This window comes from Chrysemys picta, chromosome 7 (genome assembly GCF_011386835.1).
Source record: "Chrysemys picta bellii isolate R12L10 chromosome 7, ASM1138683v2, whole genome shotgun sequence".
NCBI classification, from domain to species: domain Eukaryota; kingdom Metazoa; phylum Chordata; order Testudines; family Emydidae; genus Chrysemys; species Chrysemys picta.
Window position 1 is genome coordinate 128,968,348 of NC_088797.1, and position 26,409 is coordinate 128,994,756.

Consider the following 26,409-nt stretch of genomic DNA (forward strand, 5'->3'; position numbering starts at 1 on the left):
TCCCTCCCACTCGCTGCTCTGGCCACGCCCCCGGAACCAGACACGGCGCGCCCCGCGCATACACCTCCTCTTTGGAGTGTTGGCCACGCCCCTTCCCTAAACCCCTCCCACTCGCTGCCCTGGCCACGTCCCCGGAATCAGTCAGGTGCTCTCCGCGCCTATTCCTCCTCAGTGTGCTGGCCACGCCCCTTCCCTAAACTCCTCCCACTGACTACAATGACTACTTCCCTTTCTAGCCCCCTCCCAGGAGGCACCAACACCCTCTCCCTAAACCTCTCTCACTCACTGACTAAACCTGTGCTTCCCCCAATCCCCCCTTCACTGCACTGACCAGTCTCTTCTTTAAACTCCTCCCACTTACTGCACTGGCCACGCCCTTTCTCTAAGCTCCTCCTACTCATTGCATCCAAACTTGATTTGAAATCATTTATGTTTTTGTCTGTCAAGTGGATCTCCTAATGCAAGGAGACTCAGCTGAAGCTAAAGCATCCTGCGGGTTGGCTGAATAGCTGGAGAGAGGTAAGGATGATCCATCCATGGGCAGGGACTCTAGTTCCCCTGAGTCAACATCACTGCCTCCCTCCACTCCACTCCTGTGACTTCTTCTATCCTACTGCACCTGTACCCGTGTTTTCAAACAGGAAGCACCAGGCTTCCCTCATGCAGACGCTCCCCACTTGTGACCTCTCCTGAACTACAGACCACAGGCTCTAAGGACACTGTATCCCCCCCCCCATACCCCCTGGACCTCAGCTCTCTGGGGGAAAGGCTGGTACCAGCCTAAAGCATGTGCAGTCCTGTGAGGCTTTGCATGCTGTTTCTTTAACTTGTAGCAGGGAGGCAGGCCGGGAGGAGGCTGGGGAAGGTTCTGGACAGGAGCTCTCTGGGACAGACAGAGTGGCTTTAGGGCTAGTACTGTTTCCCTCACTCTAATAAAGTTCCTTGTTCAGTGTTAGAAGAAAGTGACTCTGAGATTCTTTATCATGGTCACGAGTGCAGGCCTTGGCCTTTCCTGCCCTTCCGCCCCCATACAGGGAAACCCAGTCACTCATGCATGCCATGGGACGTTCAGCCCAGGAAGTCTGACTGATGGTTTTGGAGCGGGTGACATGGCTAAAGGGAGCAGCGCCTGCACATAAACAACTGGCCAGTATGTGTAGCTGTGCCAGTTCTGCCAGTGTTCCCAGAGGGTACCCAATGCCACTGCCGCCTTAGCCACAACTGCTCGTCCAGACACAAGCAGGAAGGTATTTTGGAAAGGGACATCAGGGACATGGGCAGCTGCCCAGAGGGAACCGCACTGGCCAATCGCACGATGCCCTAGCATCTCTCTCTGGGCTCATAGACAGCAGTCCTTCCAAAAAAAGAAGAACAGGAGTACTGGTGGCACCTTAGAGACTAACATGCATCCGAAGAAGTGGGCTGTAGTCCACGAAAGCTTATGCTCTAATAAAATTGTTAGTCTCTAAGGTGCCACCAGTACTCCTGTTCTTCTTTTTGCGGATACAGACTAACACGGCTGCTACTCTGAAACCAGTCCTTCCAAAGACGCTAACCTGTGCATCTGGTCTGAAAAGCATGTGGGTCCTGGCACCCTGGGGTGCAGGGGCTCTGGCTGGGGACTGGGCAGGAAGCTGGACCAGGAGGCCAGGGCCATGGCTGGGGACCAGGCTCTGAGGGGACAGGGCTGGGGACCAGACAGGAGGCTGGGTGGAGGGCCAGGGCCTGGCTGGGGACCAGACTCAGAGGGGACAGGGCCGTGGCTGGGGACCGGGCAGAAGGCTGGGCCGGGGGATCGGGGCTAGGGTTGCCAGGCATCCAGTTTTCCACTGGAATACCCGGTCGAAAAGGGGCCCTGGCGGCTCCAGTCAGCCCTGCTGACTGGACCATTAAAAGTCCGGTCAGGGGTGTAGCAGGGGCCCGGGGCTAAAGCAGGCTCCCTGCTTGCCCTGGCTTCGCACGGATCCCGGAAGTGACCGGCAGGTCTCTGAAGCCCTTAGGTGCATGGGCAGCCAGGGAGGCTCCGCGCACTGCCCCCGCCCAAGTGCTGGCTCTGCAGCCCCCATTGGCTGGGAACTGTGACCATTGGGAGCTGCGGGGGCTGCACCTGTGGGCACAAGGGCAGCATGTGGAGCCTCCCTGGCCACTCATGTGCCTAGGGGCCGCAGGGACCTGGCGGCTGCTTTCTGGGAGCTGCAGTGAGCACCACTGGGACCCTGCACCCCAAAACGCCTCCGGCACCCCAATCTCCTGCTCCAGCCCTGAGCCCCTCCCACACCCAAACTCCCTCCCAGAGCCTGCGCCTTCTACCCCAACTCCCAGCCCTGAGCCCCTCCCACACCCCAAACCCCTCATCCTCGACCCCACCTCAGAGCCCGCACCCCCAGCCAGAACCCACCCCAACCCCCTGCCGCAGCCCCTTGAAAGAGGGGGGAAGGCAGTTGGCCAAGTCAGGGAGTCCCTCGCCCCGCACAAACATGGCCGCCCTAGGAGTTCTGCGGCTGGCCCCGCACAAACATGGCGAGATCAGGGTGGGGGTGTCTCTAGCCGCTCACAGCAATGACGACTCTTGGGTAGACTCTTTGCCCCTCATAAAGATGGCGACTGGTGACAGACCCTGCGAATCTGGCCAATGGGAAGCCGTGTTGCTACGCGTTGTCATGGTAACAGCCAATGACACGTGGAGATGGGGTCTAGTGTCGCTGCCCGCTGGGGTGGGGCTGGGGGGCCGGGTGTGGGGGAAGCCGGGCGGTCCGCGGCGCTGGCGGCCGTCGATGGGGACCAGGACCCCCAGTGGGGAACGGCGCCGGTGGTGAAACGCGGAGTCCAGGTGAGGGCCCCACCCCCGGTATCGCCGGCCCGGGGTGTCTGGGGGAGTAGGGTACAGGGGGGTGCAGGTGGTGGAGGGGTGGGGGAGAGGAGTACAGGAGTGGGGTTGGGGTGCAGGTGGTGGAGGGGTGGGGGAGTAGAGTACAGGGGGGGGGGTGTGAGGGGGTAGAAGGGAGGGGTGGGGGAGTAGGGTACAGGGGTGGGGGTGGGGGAGTAGGGTACAGGGGTGGGGGTGGGGTGCAGGTGGGGGTGGATGGGAGGGCTGGGGGAGTAGGGTACAGGAGGGTGGTGTGAGGTGGTGGAGGGGAGGGGTGGGGGAATAGCGTACAGGAGTGGGGTTGGGGTGCAGGTGGGGGAGGGGTGGGGGAGTAGGGTACAGGAGTGTGGCGTTGGGGTGGGGGAGTAGGGTACAGGAGTGGGGTTGGGGTGCAGGTGGTGGAGGGGTGGGGGAGAGGAGTGTGGGGTGGGGGTGGGGGAGTAGGGTACAGGAGTGGGGTTGGGGTGCAGGTGGTGGAGGGGTGGGGTGAGGGAGTAGGATACAGGAGTGTGGGGTTGGGGGTGCAGGTGGTGGAGGCATGGGGTTCAGGAGTGGGGGCTGCAGGGGGTGATTTGTGTGGGGTCACCTGAGGGACACTTTTCTGGAAGCTCATGGGGGGTGCATACATTCAGCCTCCATGGCTGGCAGATGAGGTCATTCCTAGCAAGGGGCACCTCGGGTCAGTTCACATGGAGATCTCCTGCGGCCTGGCTCAGCTCATTGGCTGCGGTGAGGGTCGGGTGCCGATTCAAGGGGGGTGGCTTGCCCTGGGTTGCTGGCTGAGTTCTCGTGGCACTTTCGCCTCTTGCATAGGACAGCTTGGGGTATCTCGAGGCCTGTTGTAGTGGGGGCAGATTGCTGCTGGAAGGACTGTTGCATCCATTACGCCAGGGGTTCTCAACCTTTTTCTTTCTGAGGCCTCCCCAGCATGCTATGCAAATTCCATGGCCCGTCCACCCCACACCTGTGAAGCTAAGGCTTTGGCTTCAGCCCCAGGCGGTGCGGCTTCGGCTTTCTGCCCTGAGTCCCAGCAAGTCTGATGCTGGCCCTGCTCACGGTCCCCCAGTGGGCCCTGGACTCCTGGTTGAGAACCATTGCATTAGACAAGGACTGGCATGCACACACAGTGTAGATTATGTGCCACATGGCAGGTTTTTTGACCTGCACTCACATCTTGGTGGAATTGTTACTAGAGGTGCACGCCCCTTTCTGTGGGAGGCAGGACAATCCATGGTCCCCAGGCAGCTCCATTTCTCTTTCCTCCATTACTTCCTCTCTCCCAGATTTGTGATTTCTGGTGCCTGGATTCTGTGCATCTCCCTATGAAGCCATCCAAACCAGTGCTTCTCTGTGTCCCATTCCCACCCCTCCCAGGTTGATGTGGGCTCTGGGAGCCCGAGCACTGGCTGTTAATGACCTTGGCAGAGAGCACTCAGTCCATTTACCAGCTTGGCACTGACTAAGGGCCATCTATCTTCTCGACAAGAAGCCCCTGCAGTCTAGCTTTGGTCCTTCTCAACAATACATCCTGCTGGCTGAGGAGCTCTCTGGCTCTCAGCTTCCATGGAGGAAAGCAAGCGAGCATCCTCTCTCTCAGAGGGAGCAGCCCATCCCCGTCCCAGAGCGTGATGCTGGTACGTTCCCTCTTCCCCTTTCTCTTAGCTTGCAGTGTAAGGCCTGCAGCTTGAACCGTTGGCTGGTCCGTAAGAGGGGCAGCGAGTGTACAGGGAAGCATGGCTCGTGGGAGCTGCACACCAGGCTAGTGCTGTGCTGCGGGTGCATCTCTGGCTTCTCTTGGCCATTACAAGCTCATCATGGGTCTCCCAGGAACAGCTTTTTCCAAATGAGCGGCTGAGCCTGGATTTGAATGGAAATGCTGATTAAACTCTCAGCCTCTTTGGGTGTTGGCTCTTGGTTTTGCAAATTGAACTAGAAGGCTGGTGGCACTTATTGTATCCTGGTGATTGGAATTGGGGGTTGGTGAGTAACTACAGGGGAAAATGAGATGGAGTGGAGGCTGTGGAGACAAGACATTAAAATCCCAACGTGCCTGTGAGTCAAACTGCGGCGCCTGCCCAAGCCGGGGGACCAGGGAAACGGGTTCTGATTTTTCACCACTGCTGCTGCCCTCTGAATAGAGCCGGCAGTTTCCCTTCCTAGGCTTTGGGCACTAGAACAACATCTGGGGAACTGAGAAACCGGGGGGAGGACTAAAGCCATCCAAGTGGTTCTCACACTACCAGCATGCTCCTTGGGCTGTATGTGGATTTGTGACACCTCTCCTGGCAACCTGGCAGTGTCCTCTTTCCCCACCCCCCCCCTTCACGGAAATGAGCAGAGTGAAGTCCAGGGTAAAGTGCAGCTGGGACTTACAGACTCACTGACCTCTGAGCTGGAAAACTGAGTTCGACCCTCTCTCCATTCGCTGGAGGCCAGCGTGACCCCAGCAAATCTCTGCTCCTCTCTCAGTGATCTCCATGTGGGCATGGTTATGTCCAAGGGCCTGACCCAACGAATCCCCAGGAGGACCTGGTTCTCCCATGTGGCTCCTTTTGAATCTGCATTTCCAATTGCGCTGCTGGGAGGAGCTGGGGTAGGAAGAGGGGACTCTGGTGCTGGAAGCTCCCCCCCCCGGCCTGGGAGGCCAGGTCCTCAGTCTCACTGGCTGGTTGAAGTCTGAGTAGAGGGGCTTGGAACGCTGAGCTCTCAGTCCAATGGCCCTTGTGAGGAATGAATTGTTGGGTTATTGGAGACCCACCACCACAATGGTCACTGATTAGCCCCCTTGTCCTCTCACCCCTACTGGGGCCCTGTAGGGCAGAGCAGAGGCGCCCTGGGAAGGCAGGGGGCACCACTGCTGCTCATGTGGCACCCTCCAGAACTATCCGGGCACCTCATGCCCCCTCCCCACCTTGGCAGCCTGAGCTCCATGGCAGCAAGATTTCTCCCTCCCTCCGCTGGGAAGCGGGAGTGCTGCCGGCACAGTCCTGGCAGGGGGATTTGATAGTTACTGGTACAGAACCACAACGGGTGTCAGTGCTGGGGAGTCAGTGGGACAGCCTACCTCAGCCGCTGTGATTTCATTGTCCAGGCCAGAGAGTGTCCCCTGCCTGCCCTTCCCCCCCCATCAGAGGACTTCATTAGCTAGGGATGGGAGGTGGCCTGTGATACTCAGCAGTAGCCCTGTGCCTGGAGGGAGCAGCAAGCCGAACCCAGAGCTCCACCGTGCACGAGGACAGAGCAGGGCTCCTCGCCCTTCGAATGAGACGCCTCTCCACTATTTCATGGAGGTGCAGCCCTATTGGGCTTTGACTCTGGGCTGATGAAACAAAAGCCACAGGCAACAGCAACCTGAACTGAGCACACGGACTGGTCACTGCTAGCTGAGGAGCAGGGATCTTCTGTCCTGGGGTGGTCACCGGTCCCCAGCTCTCAAACTCCCGTCTCCCCTGTGGGCATTTCCTGGAGTCCGCTCTGATCCTGGCTCAGGGCACCTCCAGGGACAGGACCCATAGTCTGACCAAGGCCTGAGTTGGGCAAGACGTCAGACTCCTCCTCCAGGGCAGTCTCTGCAAGATTCTCCAAGCAGCAGTCTAGGACACAGCCTCAGCCTTATTGAGCGAGGATCAGGAACACCCAGGAGGTGGCTGGGTCCTGCTCCCTGAGCCACCTGGCGAGGAGCAAATCCCTCAGCCTCCCACAACCCATCTCCACACTGGGGAACCACAAAGGGTTAACTGATGTGACAGCCCCTGGTGTGGACATGTCAGGCCATCTGGCCAAGGTTAGCCTTGTGACCATGTGAAGCGCAGAGTTGAACTGGTGAACGCAATCTCTAATGCAAGGACTGACAGGGCCTTCCAGCCTTCCTCTCCCAGTGCATGATCCCGGGCCTTGAGGAACTGGCTGATATCCCAGTGGCCATGGAGTTCCTAGTCAAATCCAGCCTTTCACAGAAGGTGTTTGCCTGGCTCTCCCCAGGCCTGTATTCAGCACCTGATTCACCTGGCCTTTGTTATACCCTGGCGGTGTGCAAACATCCTGCCTCTCTGCGCTCGAGGTGACTCTCCACTGGGGCGGGAGGACCATAGAACTGGTCAGCTGGTAGCTTGGCTGGCTGGGCTCCAATGGTTGGTTCTACATTGCTACTGACAGGATCTGTTAATACAGACGTCAGTTTTTCCCTCAAAACCCAGCTGTGTCCCTGTGCAGGTGCCATTTATGCATCCAAAGAAGTGGGCTGTAGCCCACGAAAGCTTATGCTCTAATAAATGTGTTAGTCTCTAAGGTGCCACAAGTACTCCTGTTCTTTTTGCGGATACAGACTAACACAGCTGCTACCCTGAAACCTGTCATTTAGGGGAGGGTTATGGGGCAGTTCTATGGACCACCACTAGGTGGGGCACAGTTTCCTCTTCTTTACCTTGGGACTTTGCAGGTCCAGAACCTGACATCTGGGGAAGAAAGAAGCAAACTAGGCAGGTCTCCAGTTCATGTATTTTATTTACTAAATTCAGCAAAAAGCATGGACAAGTCACATTGAGAAAGTGGGTTAGTAGCAAGCGACGATCCGGGTTATTTAATCCAACAATTCCCTCTAAGCTCGGTGTGATACTGTGGGAAGGCAGCCGTCCTGCATAGCCGTCCGTCCGCCCCAAGGGAGCAGCATTATGAATCTCGGTGCCAGTCGATAGCTTTATTCCTGTTGAATAGTGATTCAGGGAGGGCCAAAATCACCCCCCAGCCAAATCCACGCACGGTTCCGTGTAACAAGCCGTGTTGGTTGGAGTTCTATTGGGACGTTTCGTTTACAATTCAAGTGACAAATGTAGGTGAAAACCATGTGATTTCTCAGGATTAAACATACAGCTCCTAACCCAGGAGATATGCGTGCGATCTCCTGGGCAAGGAGGCTGTTTCCCCTAGGGCAGTCAGGAGTTTGAGAGCTGTTGTACAGGTGCCACTCTCACCTAACTTCTCTGGGGCCCAGCCCCACTGCACGCTGGTGTGCTCGCTACCAGCCATGTGCTGGAGCTTAAACCCTACGTGCACGAAGCGGGGGTAGCAGCAGCCCTCTGCTGGTAAGTTGGAAGAGAAGAGCAAACCCCGAAGGATGGTGGTTGTGACTCTCGGTTGGTTCAGCCGCCGGAAGCTGGGCTGGGGTAATACCCAGTGCTTTTATCACTGACTCGGAAGGTCTTGCTGGCTCCTAGAGGTTACTTGCTGGCAGGTGTCAAAGCTTAGCAGCTGTCTGTGGCTAAACTCCTACCCTTCCTTGGCCAGCTGGGAGGGTGGGGGAAACACAATCCTCTCTCCGGGCATGATGGCATCAGGTGGCCAGAGACTGCTGGACAGGAGCGGCAAGGCCAGGCAAGCAAAGCTTGGCCTGGCTGTCTTCTCCCCTTTGGAAGCCCCTCAGTAAATCCTCACCCGAGATCACAGGATCACCAAAAGGGCTTGATTAGGTCCCCCTTATGCAAATGAGAGCCTACCCACTGCAGACATTGCAGGCCCCAAATCCAAGAGTCTGTCCAGGCAGTCAGCAGGTCCCCAGGTATTTTGAGGTTCTGGAAACATGGATCAGGCGACCGGCCTACGACAGTCAACTCCTGAGTCATTTAAACTGTAAAGCTAGCAGAGAGCTGACCCTGAAATGCTGGGCAGTCCCGGCTCCCACGCTCGCTCAGCCGTGCACAGAGAGCGACGTGCCGTACACCTTCCCCCATCCCTTAGTACTCAGCAGCTCAGCTTTGAGCAGAGTTGTTTGCTCTGCGGAATCCAGCGACGGGTTAGTCTCTAACTCGGAGCAGGAAGTCCTGTCCTCCTCAGCTCCCAATCCGGAGCTGCCATCTTTACCTGCAGGGAGCTCCTTAGCCTGCCTGCCTGCGCAGGTGCCTTGTCTGCTCAGGGCATGGAGGTCGGTATGGTTCCAGGGCTCGTTCCTCCCCCCGTCTAGGCAGCTGCCAGGCCGTCTGTGGGGCTGCAGCGTGGTCCTGGAGGATTCAATGTCAGGTCAGCTGGAGGGGCTGCTGGCCCAAGAGGGCTCAGCCCCCAGCCAGCTCCTGACTAGCAGTGTGCATAGAAGGCATCCCCTGGCAGGTCAGGCCTAGACAGGCCTCAGAGAGGCACTGGGAGTGGGAGGCGATCCAAAGGGAATGGGGAAGTGCCGGCCGGTGCTAGGCAGAGCCTTGAGGGAGAGACCAAGGAGCTTGCACTGGGCGTGGAACGCGGGCATGCTTCGGGGAGAGGGAGAGCTTCCCGCAGCAGGGCACTGGGGGCAAGGTGAGGCCTCAGAACAATGGCAAACCACGTGGCGTGGGCCCTGCACATCCAGCAGGCTCCCAGCCCTGGGTGTCTTACCCCCAGTGCCTGCTGGGTGTTCTCACCTGCCCCTTCCTTGCAGGTGTCGTCTCGCCCGCCCCGGAGCTGGCACCATGACCTTGACCAAGGGCTCCTTCACCTACTCAAGCGGGGAGGAGTACTGCGGGGAGTGGAAGGAAGGTGAGCAGGGTGCAGCGCCATGGACCGGCTGTGCCTCCCAGCTGGCCCATTCCATTACCCTCCCCTGGCTCCACCCAGACGGGCTCAAACAGCCCCTGGCATCTGTGCTGGGCACCGCCTGCTAGCCTCTTCTGCGGGCAGGGCGGGGAGAGGCACCTGCTCCAATCCGTCCCACAGGTTGTATGGTGCCCTCCTTCCCAGGGCTGGGCCCGGCTGGCTGGGAGAGGGGAGCCTGCCCCTCCCTACGTGACAAGGCTCACGGTGCCAGGCCCTTAAAGAATCAGGAACCCAGGTTCTCCCCAGACAGCATCTGCCCCTGCCCTCCACGGGCCTTCCCCCGCTCCCCAACTCCTGGGACAGGGCAGCCTGATCTCCTGCCTTCCCCCTTGGCCTCAGCCCATTACACTGGGGAAGAGGACCCCTGGCTGCCAGGGAGCCCTGTCCCTGGCGGTGTGGGGGCTGCCCTCTCTGGGGAGCCGGGTCTGTCTAGACAGCACCTCTCACCCGGCTGCTGAGCAGCACTGCCACACACTGCCCCCGGGGTCCCCGCCCCTCTGGCTGAGAGCAGGCCGTGACCTCTCCCGCCACCGGCTCGGGCCTGGGGCAGCCCACGCAGCCCTGCCCTGGCACAGGGAAAGCTGGCAGCAGCCCTGGAGCGACCTGCGTTTGGGGACGTCTGCCCCGGCACCCGGCAGCTTCCTGCCAGCGTGGACCATGAATGTGCCCTGTCGGGACTCCCCTGTGCTCCCCTCCTCCTCTCCCTTGACCCTCCTGTGTCCGGGTGGGTGGCAGATGCCTTCCCCACGTGTGGATTGGCCCCAGGGGTGGGGGGTGGGAGAGGCTGCTGTTACAGCAAACCCTCCTGCCCCATTGGCCTCTGGAGCTGACGGCGCAGAGCCCAGCCGTGAGGACAAGCTGCCGTCCCCTGAATCTCTCGGGCTCTCCCCTGCCTGTCCCTGGGCACCGGCAGCCAGCAGAGCAGCCGTGAGTGCCGGGGTTCCTGGCTCGGTGTGGGGCACGGGCCCCACTGAGCCCCAGCAACCTGAGCTCCCCAGCTGGGCCAGCTCTGGGAGCCAGCTTAGCTCTGGGTTTTCCCATCTGCGACCCCCAGCAGTGCCCTGCCCAACCCTGCACCTGTCCCTCGGCTGGGCACTGGGGCCCCTTCCCCAGGCTGTGGGCGCTGGTGACGCCGCCCGCTCTTGTTGCCTAGGCCGCAGGCACGGCGTTGGCCAGCTAACGTTTGCGGATGGCAGCACCTACCTGGGTCACTTTGAGAACGGGCTGTTCCATGGCTGCGGAGTGCTCACCTTCTCCGATGGCTCCAGGTGGGTACGGCGCCTTGCTGGGGCTACCCTGGGGAGCTGGGGCAGCTGGCCTTTCTCGTCCGTGAGGACTGGGGATGGCTGAGGGGTGCTGGTGCTGAGTCATGTGTCTGTGCCCTCCCACCCCACGGAGACCCTCTCCTCTCTGCTCTTGCTTACCCCACGCCTGGCGCTGGGGGGCGTGGGTGGGGAGTCTCACGTGGCGGGGTGCCTGTGGGGACCCTGACGCTGCGGGAAGGGCAGGGAGCCTGACGCTGTGGGGTGCGGGCGGGCGCGGGCAGGGAGCTTGAGGCTGCAGGGCGCGGGCGGGCGGGTGGGGTGCCTGATGCTGTGGGGAGGGCAGGGAGCCTGACGCTGTGGGGTGCGGGCGGGCGCGGGCGGGTGCGGGCAGGGAGCTTGAGGCTGCAGGGCGCGGGCGGGCGGGTGGGGTGCCTGATGCTGTGGGGAGGGCAGGGAGCCTGACGGTGAGGGAGGGCGTGGGCGGGGAGCCTGACGCTGCGGGGTGCAGGTGGGTGGGCGGGGAGCCTGACGCTGCAGGGCGTGGGCGGGGAGCCTGACGCTGCGGGGTGCGGGAGGGCGTGGGCGGGGAGCCTGACGATGCGGGGTGCAGGTGGGTGGGCGGGGAGCCTGACGCTGCGGGGCGTGGACGGGGAACCTGACGCTGCGGGGTGCGGGAGGGCGTGGGCGGGGAGCCTGACGCTGCGGGGTGCAGGCGGGTGGGCGGGGAGCCTGACGCTGCGGGGCGTGGGCGGGGAACCTGACGCTGCGGGGTGCAGGCGGGTGGGCGGGGAGCCTGACGCTGCGGGGCATGGGCGGGGAACCTGACGCTGCGGGGTGCAGGCGGGTGGGCGGGGAGCCTGACGCTGCGGGGCTGTCTGTCTGCGCAGGTACGAGGGGGAGTTTGTGCAGGGGAAGTTCAATGGCGTCGGAGTTTTCACGCGCTACGACTCGATGACCTTCGAGGGCGAGTTCAAGAGCGGGCGTGTGGACGGCTTCGGTGAGTCCCAGGCAGCCCCGGCGAGCAGCCGCAGCCCCTCCCAGCAAGAGCAGCGGGACGAACGGCCTGGGCAGAGCCGGGCAGGCAGCCCTGCTCTCCAGCACAACCCCTGTTCCCCCCTTGGCCCCTGCTGCCCCGCTCTCCCACCACCCTGCTCCTCCCTGGTGTGTGCAGCTCCCTTCCCCGTGACTCCCTGCTCTTCCCTCCCCCAGGGCTCCTGACCTTCCCCGACGGCTCCCATGGGGCGCCCCGCAGCGAAGGCTTCTTTGAGAACAACAAGTTGCTGCGGCGGGAGAAGTGCCCGGCCGTGATCCAGAGAGCTCAAAGTGCCTCCAAGTCCGCACACAACCTCCCAGCGTGACCGTGCCGCCACAGGACTCCACTGCCGCTGGCCGGCCTGGCCTCCAAGAGCCTGCGGGGCAGGAGCTGCGGTTCCCAGCCAGGCCGGGTAGGGGTGTTGGCAGAGCCATGGCTGGCTGCGTCCCCCCTGCTGGCTACAGCACTTCCTCCGAGTGCCCAGGTCCTGGGGGCTCCGAGTGCTGCCCCCCGCCCAGGGGGAGACAGGAGACCCCCTTCCCTGGGGCTCTGCTCACTGCCTTGGGACCCTCCATACAGACACCTGGGCCCAGCCCCCGCAGCCAGCCCTGCTGCTGGGCTGTGTGGGGCAGTGGAGGGGGCAATCTGCCAGGGTCTTGGGGCCCGTAGTTAGCAGGGGATGCAGCTGGGAGCTGCTGCACCTGCTTCCCCAAAGCCAGGCATGACGGGCAGGGGGTAGTGCCCAGTCGGTGCCCCCCAAGCTCAGCGGGAATAGTGCCCCTCCCCAGCAGGGTGCTGACACAGGCCTGACTTCACTAGTGGGATGTGGCCGTGGCAGGGAGCTGGTATCTCCCTGCCCCTTGTTCTGATGCTGGGGGCAGGGCAAGGCTCCCCCTTCCCTTGCTCTGGGTGTCCTGGCCCCATGGCCCGTGCCTCCCCCTCAGCTCTCCCAGGGGCATCTGGCCTGAGCAGGCCCACGGCTCCTCTCAGCCGTGCCCTGGACAGCGAGACTTGGGGGGGCTGTCCGGTCTCTATTGCCTGTCAGTGCCTTGGCACAGGGTCGGGCCAGGGCTGTGAGCGCTGAAGGGCTCCGGGGGCGCTGTGAGTCTGCAGTGCCTAGTCTGTGCTGTCCGTGCTCACGCTGTCCTTTCAACAGTCTCCCTTCAGCCTAGTGAGCACTGGGGCCTGCTGCAGCCTGGCGAGTGCCGGTGTCTGGGGGGCCGCAGGGCAGGGGCAGGGCTGGGCTGCAGCCCTGGAGGGCTAGAAGAGCAGGGGCTGAGGGACATCAGCAGTGTGAGGTGGGGGGAGCCAGGGCTGGGCTCATGGGGCAGCGGGCAGGATGGGGGGGCACCAGCGGAGCTGCACACGGGACTCCCCCCTTCCCCACTACTGCTTGTCTCTGGTGTCGGTTCTGCTGGGAGCAGTAGCCGTCACTCCTGATGCTGGTGCAGGGAGCCCGGGGCCTGGCCTGGCTGGGGGGGGGGGTGAACAGCCCTGGCCGCGCTGCTGCTGCCCTCGTGCCTTGCTGTGTCCTCCCCCGCGGGGCCTCGGCAAATAAACCGCGTTGCCAAACCTGCCCTGCTGTGTGTGGCTCTGTGAGGTGAGCTGGGGCCGGGCCTGCCCGTCCCTCCCGTCATCCCCCAGCTCAGGGAGGGCGACCCCCAGGGGTTTATACCCCCCAGCCCTTCCCAGGTTTGAGCAGGGGAGGGGCCCAGGACAGGCCCAGAGTCCTGGAAAAAAGGGGCCCAGGAGCAGTGACGGTCCGGCCTGGGGTGGGGTCCCGTGCCCTGGAGCCCCGTTCAGAGACCCCGGCCTTGGCACCAGGTTCTTGTGTCCTGGCCCAGCTCTGCCTGCTGGGTGCCCCACGCTGGCTGGCTCCGGGGGGGTGGGGGGGGAGCACTGGGCAGCGGGGCAGGGCCTTGGCTTTCCCGGGGTGGTGCTAAAGCCCAGTTCCAGTGGGGAAAGGGCAGCATGCCAGGTGCTAGGGGCAGGGCACTGATACGCTGGCATAGCCCTCCCTCGCTCTGTGCCCTGTGTGCCCACGTTGGCTAGCCCTGCGCCTCCTGGGAACCGGTGTGGGCCTGCCCAAGCCCCCATGTTCCTGCTGGGAGAGGATACTGCCCCCATCGCCCACGAGGCGTCTCCAGGGAGCAGCGTGCCCCCTCCAGGCTGCGGGGCAGTTCCACCTTCCATGAGTGAGGAGGGCGGAGGCGGGCGCAGTGCGGATGCCAGGGGTTTATTGACAGCTCACGGTGCACCAGGGACCCTGCCCCTCCCCAGACAGCCAGGTCTCTCCAGGGAAGTGAGAAGTGGCTCTGGGCCGGCCCAGGTTCTGGAGGGACCTGGGAATCCACCATATTGCTGAGGCCTATGGGTTGGCTCTGCTGTGCCACAGGGGGCTTGTGGGGGAAGGGGCTGCGCCCCCTTGGCCAGCTCTGAGGGGTCTGCACCCCTGCCCTGGGGAGGGGGCTGGGTGCCCTGGGGGCTTGGGTGCTCCTGGGAAGCAGAGAGAGGGAGGGCGCCAGTGAGGGGAAGGTGAGCAGAGGGGGGAGGAGTGAGGACCCCCCTTTCCCCTCCCCCGTCACAGCCAGCCATTGATGCTGAAGTCCCTGCGCAGCTCCTCCAGCTGGGTCTCGCTCAGCGGGCACAGGGGGGCGCGGCAGGGCCCCCCGTGGTACCCGAACCACTCCATGGCCTGCTTCAGCGCCGGGATCCCAAACTTGCGGGTGACCTGCGGGTGCCAGAGACATGCTGAGAGGCTGGCCTGTCGTCCCCCTCCCCCCCCCCCCGCACCCCTCCAGCCTCTGTGCACGACCCATAGATTCTAGGACTGGAAGGGACCTCGAGAGGTCGAGTCCAGTCCCCTGCCCTCATGGCAGGACCAAATACTGTCTAGACCATCCCTGATAGACATTTATCTAACCTACTCTTACATATCTCCAGAGATGGAGATTCCACAACCTCCCTAGGCAATTTATTCCAGTGTTTAACCACCCTGACAGTTAGGAACTTTTTCCTAATGTCCAACCTAGACCTCCCTTGCTGCAGTTTAAACCCATTGCTTCTGGTTCTATCCTTAGAGGCTAAGGTGAACAAGTTTTCTCCCTCCTCCTTATGACACCCTTTTAGATACCTGAAAACTGCTATCATGTCCCCACTCAGTCTTCTCTTCCCCATCAGCTGTCCCCCTCCATGCCCTGCCCTGTCTGGACAAAGGGGAGTTCAGGAGCCTGGGGGGCTGCGCTGGTGCCAGAGCACACGCTGTTCCGGACACTTCCCACCGGGGAAGGGGAGACACTGGGCATCCTGCCTGCGCTCGGCCTCCAGCTGAGGGGCTGGGGGCATCTCCCCACCTTCCCTGCCACTCCCGGGCACCCAGACCCTGCCACGCATCGGGATTGCTGGAAATGGGGAGCAGAGGGCTCATGAATGTGCCTTGCACCCCGATTCACAGCTCCCTGCTAGCCCGGCCCTGGGATCCCCCCATCTCAATCCCAACCCACAGCCCCCTGCTAGCCCGGCCAGGGCTCCCCCAGCTCTGCCCATCCCCTGCACCCCGACTCACAGCTCCCTGCTAGCCCGGCCCTGGGATCCCCCCCAGCTCTGCTGGTGCCCCTCAGTCCCGACCTGCTGCCTACACAACAGACCAAGGAAAACTGCTCTCTTGTGCCCCTGGGAGCTGCTCGGCTCGGCGGCCCTGGAGCCCAGGGGGCTCTGCCCTGCGCTGGACTGTGCCGAAGCGCCCGTATCCCCCAGCCCGGGAACGTCTCTTACCGCTGCATTGGGCTCAATGAGCCGGAGCTGCAAGGCCTGGGCCTCCTGCCAGCGTCCCTCCTGGCACAGACGCTCCAGCTGGCAGAGCGGGGCTCCCAGCACGTTGGCAAGAGCACAGACCCCCCCGCAGGCACCTGGAGGGCAGGGAGCAGAGTACCCAGGGCCTGGCCACCATCCTGGAACCCAACCTCGGCCCAGCACCCCACCCCTTCCACACCCAAACCCCATACCCTATCCTCCCCTGCACCCCCACATCCTGCACCCCATCCTCCCCCAGCACCCCCCTGGAACCCCATATGCTGCACTCTACCCACTGCCCCCATGCTCCCAACACCCCTCTGTATCCCCACACCCTGCCCCTTGTCATCCCCCAGCACCCTACCCCCCCTACACCCCCACATCCTGTACCCTGCCCCCCTCCTCCCCCAGTACCCCCACATCCTGTACCCCATCCTCCCCCCAGCACTCCAACACCACTCTGTATCCCCACATCCTGCACCCCATCCCCCTCTGTACCCCCACATCTTGTACCCTGCACCTTAGCCTCCCTTGGCACCCCCTGTACCCCCACATCCTGCACCCTGCTCCCCATCACCCCAACACCCATCTGCCCCCACAACCTGCACCCCATCATTCCCCTTCCATGGCACCCCAACCTGCCCCCCCAAACCCACCTCCCTGGCTCCTCTCCCCCCCCCCAGCTTGCTGTAGCCAACACCTCCCACCCCCCCGAAGCCCCAATACCATCCCCCTGCGGCGGGGGGTGAAGCTCCGCCGAGAAGAGCTGCCCCTACCTATGGCGTAGCCAGCCAGCAGGAATCCAGCCGACCCCACCAGCACCTGGAACTCCTCCGTCCGGGTCTTGTGGACAATCAGCCCCAGGCGGGTAATCTGGGGAGACACAGCGCGTCCTGCCGGGAGCCAGCAACACCCTGGGTGCCACGGGCCCCAAGCACCATGGTGGAGCTGTGGGCACCGTGAGCTGGGCAGGCTCCAGAAGGCCAGCTGGGGCACCAGCTAAGCCACCAAGCCAACCAGCCTAGGTCCGCTACACCCATGGGGTAGGCCCTACACAAACACCCCCCGCACGGAGTAACAGGCTCCACCCCAGAGCAGCACTGGGGCTGGGGCCCAGACGGCTCCTGGGAGATTCTACAGGGATTGGGGGGAGGGGGCAGAGAGAGTGTGTGTGTGTGTCAGGACTCCTGGGTTCTTGGCCGTGGGGGGAGTTCCTTCCCTACACTGTGTCATGCCTCAGTTTCCCCATCTGTCTGCTGGGGGAGCTGGCCCTGATACCTGCTTGGGGGTGTGTGTGTCTGTAATGCACTTTGACTGCAGGGAGGGGTGATGGCACTGCTGGGGGGAGGAACGTGGGGTGGGGAAGGGCAATGGGGGCTGGGCCCTGCCAGTGCGAAGGCCCCAGCCTGAGGGGACCTCAGCCGGGTCCGAAGGTCTCACCCAACAGCCACTCGGGCTGTGCTGGTGCCCGGCTGGCAGAGCCACTGCCCTGGCCCCAGCACAGCCGCCCTGACTCACCCCCTACCCGAGTGCAGGGAGCCCCCTCCCCAGTCTCCCAGAATCGGATCAGCCAGGCGAGCCCCTGGCCCAGTGCCGGGGTGAAGGGCCCCTGGGTGCACCCTCTCCTGAGGCGGGAGGCCTGGAGCCCGCAGGGCTGAGCCGGGCAGGAGCACGGGGGGGTGAGGGCTCCCCGGGGTGGCTAGGCTCAGACATGGCCCCTGCTCCCCCACTCACATCACCCCCGCTGTCCTTGAGGCCCGCGATGTTGGGGTGCTGCGACAGGGTGAGCACGGCCTCCAGTGGCAGCTCCAGGCCGGTGTTGGCTGGGACGCTGTACAGCACCACAGGGATCGGCGACGCATCTGCCACCTGCAGACACAGAAAGGGGCGCTGGGCATGGGCCCGTAGGACGGGAACACAGCCTGCGGCCAACCGAGACCCCCTGCTAGGCAAGGCACTCTCCCTGCATCAGTGTCTGTGTAGGGCCTACATAAACAACCACCATTTTGGTTTGTGTGGGGCCTACATAAGCAATGGGGTTGAATTTCACTCTCCCGTGCCCCGTCCCCTCCCCCAATCTCAGCCCCTGTCACCAAACCCAGGGGGTTTGACGGAGCTGACGGTGTTGTGTGTAGCGTGTCACGTCATGCTCCCTCAGCTCCCCCCGATCACTGCCCCGCCCCCAAGGTTCCTCACCCCCCACCCCAGAGCCACTGGGCTCTTTGCTCCCTCCCCCCAGGAAGAGGCATGCGGTCACTGCGGGGCAGGGTTGCCAGGTGTCTGGTTTTCGACCCTGGCAGCTCCGGTCAGCACCACTCACCAGGCTGTTAAAAGGCCTGCCGGTGGCGCAGTGGGGCTAAGCCAGGCTCCCTGCCTGCCTGGCTCCATGCAGCTCCCGGAAGCAGCGGCACGTCCCCCCTCCGGCTCCTACACGTAGGGGCAGCCAAGGGGCTCCACACACTGCCCCCGCCCCAAGCGCTGACTCCAGGAACCACAGCCAATGGGAGCTGCGGGGGCGGCGCCTGTGGACGGGGCCGCGCACAGAGCCACCTGGCCATGCCTCCGCATAGGAGCCAGAGCGGGGACATGCCGCTGCTTCTGGGAGCTGCTTTGACGTAAGCGCCACCCGGAGCCTGCACCCCTGAGCCTCCCCCTTCACCCCAATCCCCTGCTCCAGCCCGGAGCCCCCTCCTGCACCCCAAACCTCTCATCCCCAGCCAGAGCCCTCACACTCCCTGCACCCCAACCTCCTGCCCCAGCCCAGAGCCCCCTCCTAGAGCCCCCTCCTGAACCCCTCATTTCTGGCCCCACCGTGGAACCCGCACCCTCAGCCCAGAGCCCGTACCCCCTACCACACCTCAACCACCTGCCTCAGCCCTGAGCCCCCTCCCATGCTCTGAACCCCTCGGCTCCACCCCTCCTGCACCCCAAGCCCCTCATCCCCCGCCCCAGCCCAGAGCCCACATCCCCAGCCGGAGCCCTCACCCCCTCCTGCATCCCAACCCCCTGAGCCAGCCCTGTGAAAATGAGCAAGTAAGTAAGGGTGGGGAGAGCGAGCGACAGAGGGAGGGGAGATGGAGTGAGTGGGGGCGGGGCCTCAGAGGAGGAGTTGGGCGGGGTGGGGCAGGGCAAGGGTGTTTGCTTTTGTGCAAGTAGAAAGTTAGCAACCCTAGAGTTTGGATGCAGAAGGGGGCTCAGGCCTGAGGCAGGGGGTTGGGGTGCCGGAGGGGGTGTGGGCTCCGGGACGGAGTTTGGGTGCAGGTGGGGATTCGGGCCTGGGGCAGGGGGTTGGGGTGTGGGCTCTGGGAAGGAGTTTGGGTGTGGGAGGGGGCTCAGGCCTGGGGCAGGAGGTTGGGGTGTGGGAGGGGCTCAGGGTCAGGGTGTGGGAGGGGGTGCGGGCTCTGGGAGGGAGGGAGTTTGGGTGCGGGAGGGGGCTCAGGCCTGGGGCAGAGGGTTGGGATGTGGGGGGGCTCTGTGAGGGAGTTTGGGAGTGGTAGGGGACTCAGGCCTGGGGTAGGGGGTTGGGTGTGGGGGGGGCTCAGGGTCAGGGTGTGGGAGGGGGTGTGGGCTCTGTGAGGGAGTTTGGGTGCGGGAGGGGGCTCAGGCCTGGGGCAGGGGGTTGGGGGGGGGGCTCAGGGTCAGGGTGTGGGAGGGGGTGCGGGCTCTGTGAGGGAGTTTGGGTGCGGGAGGGGGCTCAGACCTGGGGCAGGGGATTGGGGTGCGGGGGGGGCTCTGTGAGGGAGTTTGGGTGCGGGAGGGGGCTCAGACCTGGGGCAGGGGATTGGGGTGCGGGGGGGGCTCTGTGAGGGAGTTTGGGTGCAGGAGGGGGCTCAGGCCTGGGGCAGGGGGTTGGGATGTGGGGGGGGGGGCTCTGTGAGGGAGTTTGGGTGCGGGAGGGGGCTCAGGCCTGGGGCAGGGGGTTGGGGTGCCGGAGGGGGTGTGGGCTCTGGGAGGGAGTTTGGGTGCAGGGGGGGATTCGGGCCTGGGGCAGGGGGTTGGGGTGCGGGGGGGGCTCTGTGAGGGAGTTTGGGTGTGGGAGAGGGCTCAGGCCTGGGGCAGAGGGTTAGGGTGTGGGAGGGGGTTTGGGCCGCCGGCTCCAGCTGGGCATCGCTTACGTGAGGTGGCTCCCGGAAGCAGCTGGCCAATGGGAGCTGCGGAGCCGGCGCTCAGAATGGGGGCCGCAGGGACGTGCTGGCCCCTTCCGGGAGCTGCGCAGAGCCAGGGCGGCAGGGAGCCTGCCTTAGCCCCACTGTGCCGCCGACTGACTGTTAACAGCCCGGTCAGCACTGCCGACCGGAGCTGCCAGGGTCTCCCTTTTTGACCCTAGCCCCATCCCCTCATAGGCCCCTCTCCCTGCAGAGGCCCTCCCCCTTCCCCCCGGGCCCTCCCCCCAGAGCCCCTCCCCCGTAGTGCCCCTCCCCTTCTTCCCCCAGGACTCCTCCCAGAGACCCCCTTCCTGCAGGCCCCTCCCTCCCACAGGCCCCTCCCCCCGTCCAGCTGTCACTGAGACAGAGCCAGGCTGGTTTCCAGCCCCCCCCCCGGCTGCGCTCTGCCCCGTACCTGGCTGTAGTGGTGGATCAGGGCCGCGCTGGTCATTGCGCCCCGGTAGTAGCAGGGTGTGACCACCAGGGCAGCATCAGCGCCCGCCTCGGCCATGCCCACGGTCATCGCAATGGTGCCCTGCGTGGCTGGGGGAGGAGGGTGAGCGGGAGGTCATGTCACGGCCCTTGCCAGAGCATCGCGTGGGGCCATGGGGCCTGGGACAGGGACCCAGCCAGGGACAGGGCAGGGCCCAGGCAATGGGGGGGGTGGCGAGGTCTGAGCCCATGCACCGGGGGCTGGGGGGAGGAGGATGGTGGGTCAGGGCCCTGGCACGAGGAGGGGGATGGAGGGGTCCAGGCCCAGGCACATTGGGGGTGGTGCCCTGGGGTGGGAGTGGGGGCACACTGGGGGTGGTGGCCAGCCCTGGGCTTGGGGTCATATGGGTGTGGTGCCCAGTGGGGTGATGGGGAGGATGGTGGGGCCCAGGCACTGGCGGAGGGGGGGGGAGATGGAGGGGTCCGGGTCCAGGCACTGGCGGGGGGGATGGAGGGGTCCGGGCCCAGGCACTGGCGGGCGGGGGGATGGAGGGGTCCGGGCCCAGGCACTGGCGGGGGGGGTGATGGAGGGGTCCGGGCCCAGGTACTGGCTGGGGGAATGGTGGGGTCCGGGCCCAGGCACTGGTGGGTGGGGGGGATGGAGGGGTCCGGGCCCAGGCACTGGCGGGGGTGGGATGGAGGGGTCCGGTCCCAGGCACTGGCGGGTGGGGGGATGGAGGGGTCCGGGCCCAGGCACTGGCGGGGGGGGGGGTGGAGGGGTCCGGGCCCCGGCACTGGCGGGCGGGGGATGGAGGGGACAGAACCCGGGCCTGGGGGGGAAATGGGGAGCAGAGGCCAGTGTTGCAGCACTAAGGGACTGTGGCCCAGGGGTGGGAGGGGAGTTAGGAGCCCTATGGCCATGGCACCCGCCCGGGCACATCCACGGTGACCCCTCCCCATCCCCTGCTCTCACATTCGCAGCCCGACCCGGCCAGCAGCAGCTTGTCCCTGGGCACGGCCTGGCGCACGCGGCTCACCACGGCCAGCCGCTCCTGGGGCGTCAGGTAGGGGTACTCGCCGCTGGAGCCCTGCACCACGAAGCCTGCAAGACAGAGCACAAGGCCCTTAGGCTGCCCCAGCGCCCCTGGCACCAGGGGTGGGCCTTGGCCGGCCCCCCGCACAGAGGGGCAGGTGGGACCCAGGCCCAAGGGGGGCAGTGCTGGGCCAGCAGGGGCTGGGTGGGGGTGAAGTGCCAGAACAAGGCGCAATGGTCTCAAGTTGCAGTGGGGGAGGTCCAGGTTGGATATTAGGAAACACTATTTCAGTAGGAGGGTGGTGAAGCACTGGAATGCGTTACCTAGGGAGGTGGTGGAATCTCCTTCCTTAGAGGTTTTTACGGTCAGGTTTGACAAAGCCCTGGCTGGGATGAGTTAGTTGGGGGTTGGTCCTACTTTGAGCAGGGGGTTGGACTAGATACCTCCTGAGGTCCCTTCCAACCCCGATATCCTATGAGATCCCATTAGGGGCTGCGTGAGGGATAGTGCCCAGCTCCAGGGTGGCAGGGGCATTGGGTGGTGGTGCCCAGCCCTGGGATGGGGGGCACATGGGGTTGGTGCCCAGCCCCAGGGGCACCCACCCTGGCAGCCCAGCCCAGCCCTTCCACCCTTCTCCCTGGATCTATCCTGTGCAGGGGCAAGAGCCTGGGTCCCGCCCAGGGACACGCAGGGACCCCTCCTGGGCAGACCCAGCGGGCGTTTCTGTAGTGAAACCCGCAGCCGGCCCAGGGCTGCCCACGCAGCTGCCATGACACCCCTTGGGCAGAGCGTGTGACAGCCCTGGGTGGGGCAAGTGACCCCGGGCACCGGCGTTCCACACCCCCCAGAGCCACGGGCCAGTCCAGTGACAGCCCCACCCAGCCAGGAGCCCCCTTGCTGCTTCGCGGCCTCAGACCCCCTCAGCTACCAGCCTGCCCGCAACCCTGCCCCTGCTCTGCCCGGCTCCAGCCCTGCCCCTGCATCCTGACCCCACCACCTGCAGCCGGATTCTGCCTACAACCCTGACCTGGCTCGGCCACAGACTGACCCACACTTTGTCCCCAGAGCCACATTTCAGCCCTGCCCTCGGCCTGGTCCAGACCGTACGTCCAGCTCCGCCTGCTGCTCCAACCACCAGGCCTGACTGCCTAGAACCCAGACAGCGCCGGCTTCAGGCCACGGGGCCGGATCCTCCCAGGGGGCACTCGACAGAGCCCCTTCGCTTTGGGGCACCACATGGGGCAACCGAACCAGGTCCTGCTATGCCAGTGAGAGCCAGGCCTTGCCCTGGAGCCCCACCAAGGCAAGGAAGCCAAGTGGGGGGCCTAGCAAGGGGCGTGCACGCACGCACTCACACACACACACACACACACACAGTGCCAGAGCTTCCTCCGGCCCCAAGGGCGCAAACTCCCATCACGTGCTCACGCCCCTACGCACCCCTCACAAATCACCCCACACAGGGACGCTAGCAAAGAGTTTATTGCCCACTGCAGGGGCGCGCTGCGTTCTCCCCAGCCAGCGCTGCAGCTGCCCGGGAAGGGGCACCAATGTTCCTGGCACCCTGAGGCAGACACATGAGCCGTGAGGTTGTGGGTGTGCCGGGGGCGAGAGGCTGGGTGCTGGGCAGGGGGCGCTCGTCACACCCGCTGTTCTGCCCGACTGCGTCCCCTCACTTGCTCCTTGCCCTGCGGTGATGCCAGCAGCGGGTCTGAGGGGCAGGGGGCAGGGTCCTGGCGAGCTGCCCCTGCTGTGGGTGTGTGGGCGCAGGAAGCACAGAGCCTGGAGACCAGCGGGTGCTGCCATGAGCCCCTGGGGTCAGTCCCTGCAGCGGTGGGCCAGCCTGGAGTGGACCATGTGGGCGGTAGCTGGCGTGGCACTGCCTCGCTGGATGAGGGCGTGGGCCCGCAGCCGGGCGCTCACTCCCTCCATGCCGACGCGCGTGTCCGGGTTGGGCCTGGCCGCCTCGGCCTGGTGGCTGATGTGGCAGGAGGTGGCTCGCAGCAGCAGGGCCTCGGCCAAGCGCCGCCTCGGGGCATCGCTCTCCCTGCTACGCTCGGTGCCCTGGTTCTCCTCCTCCACGTGCTGCCAGGCCCTCCAGCGCCCGCTGGGCCTCTCCTCTGCCCCTGCTGCCTCGCTCTCCTCGGGGAAGCAACTGTAGTACGACCGGATCCAGTGTGGAGCCTGCTCCGGCGCCGGGCGGCCCCCCCCACGGCCCCTCCTCCCCCGCCACAGGACCAGGGCACCGGCCCCCAGCAGCAGGGCAGCCCCCAGGGCCAGCGCCACTTTCCAGCTGCGTGCGGCCCTGGCTGACCCCATAGGCCTGTGGTCAGCGCAAGGCAAGAGCAGGGGGCCGGGGCTCACGGGCCAACAGAGCCATGCCGGGCAGAACGACACCCAGGGAGCAGGCGTGGGTCCCAGCTGCTCAGCCTCCCTGCTCCCCCTGGGCACCGCCCGGGTCACCAGTGAGGGGGGCATTGTGAGGGAAGCACCTGGCCCTGCCATGCCTGCTGGTCTCAGGGCCAGAGAGAGCCCGGGGCCACGGGAGCAGGGCTCTGCGCTTGGGAGTCTCCGAGCAGGGTCCCGACAGTGGAAGCGGCTGAGTCTGGGGCCAGCACAGAGGCAGCAGGGCATGGAGCCGGCCCTTCAGCCCCCAGACGAGCGGTGACAGACCTGGCCCTGACCCAGCGACAGCAGGGGTGTGCCAGGAGCCCCAGCCAGGCAGCATGCCCCTTGTCCTGGGACGCTGCCGCCCAGGCTCTGGGCTTGGCCTAGAACCTGGCCCCCCCACGTCGGTCTGACTGGGCACGGAGTGGGGGCCAAGTCCAAAGGAAAACCCTCCACTCCCTAGTGCCCTCAGCCAGTTCTAGCCACCGTGGCCGGAGTGCCCTGCCTGCCCCATACCCAGCATGTGCTGTAGCGCACCCGGGCGGCCCGCGAACACTAGCCACGCCGTGGGGCCGGAGCCCTGAGCAGGGGGCGCGCAGGAGCTCGCTGGGGGAGCGCGACCGCGGGGGAGTGGGGTCGAGGGTGCCTGGGGAGCCAGCCCTGCGGGGTGGGCGCAGAGTCTACGTGAGGGCGTCGGGGCGGAGCCCAGGGCTGGGCGAACGGGGCAGCCACCCAGGGCACAAAGCCCTGGGGCCAGAAAAATTACACCCAAAACCCCGGAATGGGGTGCAAGTCTGCCTGCTTGTTCTGGGCCCGAGGCCTCTGGCACGCAGGCTCTTGCTAGTTAACTGTACGGCAGGGCTGGGGGGGGAGATGGGGCGGGACCTGTTTTGGGGGCTAGGCAGGGTGGGAGCTGGTGGGGGGATGGGCGGGGAGCGGCTGGTTGGGGTTGGGCCCATTTTTGCAGGGTGGGGGCTGTTTTGGGAGGTTGGTATGGAGGGAGCTGGGGGTGTCCATGGGTGGGGGCATTTGGGGGGCTGAGAGCCCCGTTGAGCAGATGCCGAGTCTCCCCATGACCGGCTCCGTCCCCTGCCACACGGCCAGGCAGCGTCCACCCAGCCCAGCTGCACAGACCCTGCGAGTGGGGCCACGATCCCTGGCCAGGAGCCTGCAGCGAATTCCAGCCAAGCCCATCCCTCCTGCCCCTTCCTTGCCCTCATGCTCCCTGGGCTGGGGCACCGCGCCCACCCCCACGGCTCAGCCCACCCTTGTGCCAAGGGGCCTGGCCCCCTCCAGGCCCAGGTCTGTGGTTGACCCAAGATAACAAGCTGGGGTGAGGCGGAAACACGCCCATCCACAGCGGCTGGGGGTTCCTGCCCCCATGGAGCTTCTCCCGGGCGCCTCGGGGGCCCCACGCCACAGGAGCTGGGGGGCTCTGGCCTGCTCCCGGTGGCCAGGTGTCTGCTCCACAGTCCGGGCTAACCAACCCCCACAGAAGCTGTATGGGACACGGAGCCAGAAGCCCCCACAGCCCTAGAGGGTGGGACTGGAGTGGGGGGGGCAGGTTAGCAGGGCGGGGACACAGAGGGGCACAAGGGCAGGCTGGGGTGTGTGTGTGTGGAATTGGGCAGGGTGGGGGCACACAGACAGGGTGTGGGGGGAACATGGGTAGGGCTGGGAGATGTGGGGCAGGACAAGGCGGGGGTGTCTGGGGCAGGGTGGGGGCATTGGGTGAAAGGGCGGGGGGGTGGGATTGGCAGGGTGGGAGTGTGGGGGCAGGGCGAGAGTGGGGGGTATGTGGAATTGGGCAGGGTGGGGGCATGCGGGGTGGGGCAGGGCAGGGGCAGACCCTGTGCCAGCCAGGCTGGCCATGCCCAGGGATAACCAGGCCCCGCTGGGCAGAGTTGGGGGGTGCTGGGCCCCGGCTGGCCAGCCTCACCTCGGAAGGGGGCCGTGGCGTAGCGGTGCAGGTTCTCCTCCAGCCGGCTGTAATCCACCTCCCCCTGGGCTGTGAAGGGGGTGGTGAGCGGGGGGAAGATGCCCCGCAGGTCAAGCCGGGTCCCCGGCGTGGCGGGGGTGCGGAGCCAGCGACATGCTGCCAGCCCCAGCTGCAGAGGGGCGAGGAGCCTGGGGGGCTGTGCCATCGCGGGCCTTGGGTGCTCTGAGCTGCTGCCCCACAGCCGCCTCCAGCCCCGAGGCTGTTAATAATTGATGGGGCTGGCTGGGGATTTGCTGCTCCTGGGGCGAGGCCTCTCGCTGGGGCCCTGCCGGGGGCACTGGGGGCATTGAACAGTGCCTGGCCTGGGCCCAGGGACCCACACCCCCAGCCACGAGGGCCTAGCTGGCCGTGGGTCTGCGACGTGGGGGAGCCGCTCGGCCCCTCAGGGTCAGGCCGCCAGGTGACTCTAGCCGGCCCCTGGGGCTCCCCCCACAGCCTGTCGCCAAATCCTGTCCAGACAGCCCCCCCGGCTCCCTTAAAGGGGCCCCAGCCTGAGCAGAAGTCAGCACCTGCTGCACCTGGAGGGGAAGGGAGACCCTGTGTCTGCAGGGCATGGCTGGTATTCAGCTGTCCTGTGGGCACACCCTCCGCTGCCACCCCCCAGAGCCAGCTGCAGCTCCCACTCCCCATCACTGCAGTCCTTCTCACCAGGCGGGAGTGTCTTTTGCCCTGGGGCAACTAGGCTGGACCCCACACGCTCCTGGGGTCCCACGGGATCCGCAGCAGCATGCAGGAGTTTGTTACTGTAGGGTCACTTGTAAACACCAGGTGGGTTTGTATTTCAAGAGGGGCGTGTGAGCACCAAAACCTCCCCTGGATGCAGGAGTGCCGAGGCCAGGGGGCTGCAGTGTTATGCTAGGGGGCTAGCTGGTGATCATGTTGGACATGTCCCAGGGG

General features: G+C 64.8%; 2 protein-coding genes across 5 annotated transcripts; one reads left to right on the forward strand and one right to left on the reverse strand.

The window, feature by feature from the left end:
- The first annotated feature begins 392 nt into the window (after window positions 1-392).
- On the forward strand, window positions 393-13,294 carry MORN4 (MORN repeat containing 4). Of its 4 annotated transcripts, none has more exons than XM_065552749.1 (5): window positions 393-519; window positions 9,270-9,367; window positions 10,578-10,692; window positions 11,577-11,686; window positions 11,899-13,294. In XM_065552749.1, exons 2-5 carry the CDS (start codon window positions 9,301-9,303, stop codon window positions 12,045-12,047), a joined length of 441 nt encoding a protein of 146 aa, XP_065408821.1. In that variant the 5' UTR covers window positions 393-519; window positions 9,270-9,300; the 3' UTR covers window positions 12,048-13,294. The 4 variants fall into 4 exon arrangements, with proteins under 4 accessions (XP_065408821.1, XP_005289431.1, XP_042701953.2 ...); XM_005289374.4 differs by lacking the exon at window positions 393-519 and adding an exon at window positions 2,680-2,830; XM_024100439.3 differs by lacking the exon at window positions 393-519 and adding an exon at window positions 5,560-8,783.
- Window positions 13,295-13,939: 645 nt separating this feature from the next.
- On the reverse strand, window positions 13,940-25,724 carry HOGA1 (4-hydroxy-2-oxoglutarate aldolase 1). Its single transcript, XM_008179826.4, has 7 exons — window positions 25,453-25,724; window positions 21,065-21,193; window positions 20,075-20,202; window positions 17,249-17,383; window positions 16,291-16,387; window positions 15,497-15,630; window positions 13,940-14,453 (listed from the first exon to the last, which is right to left on the reverse strand). Exons 1-7 carry the CDS (start codon window positions 25,655-25,657, stop codon window positions 14,304-14,306), a joined length of 978 nt encoding a protein of 325 aa, XP_008178048.2. The 5' UTR covers window positions 25,658-25,724; the 3' UTR covers window positions 13,940-14,303.
- Window positions 25,725-26,409: the final 685 nt, after the last annotated feature.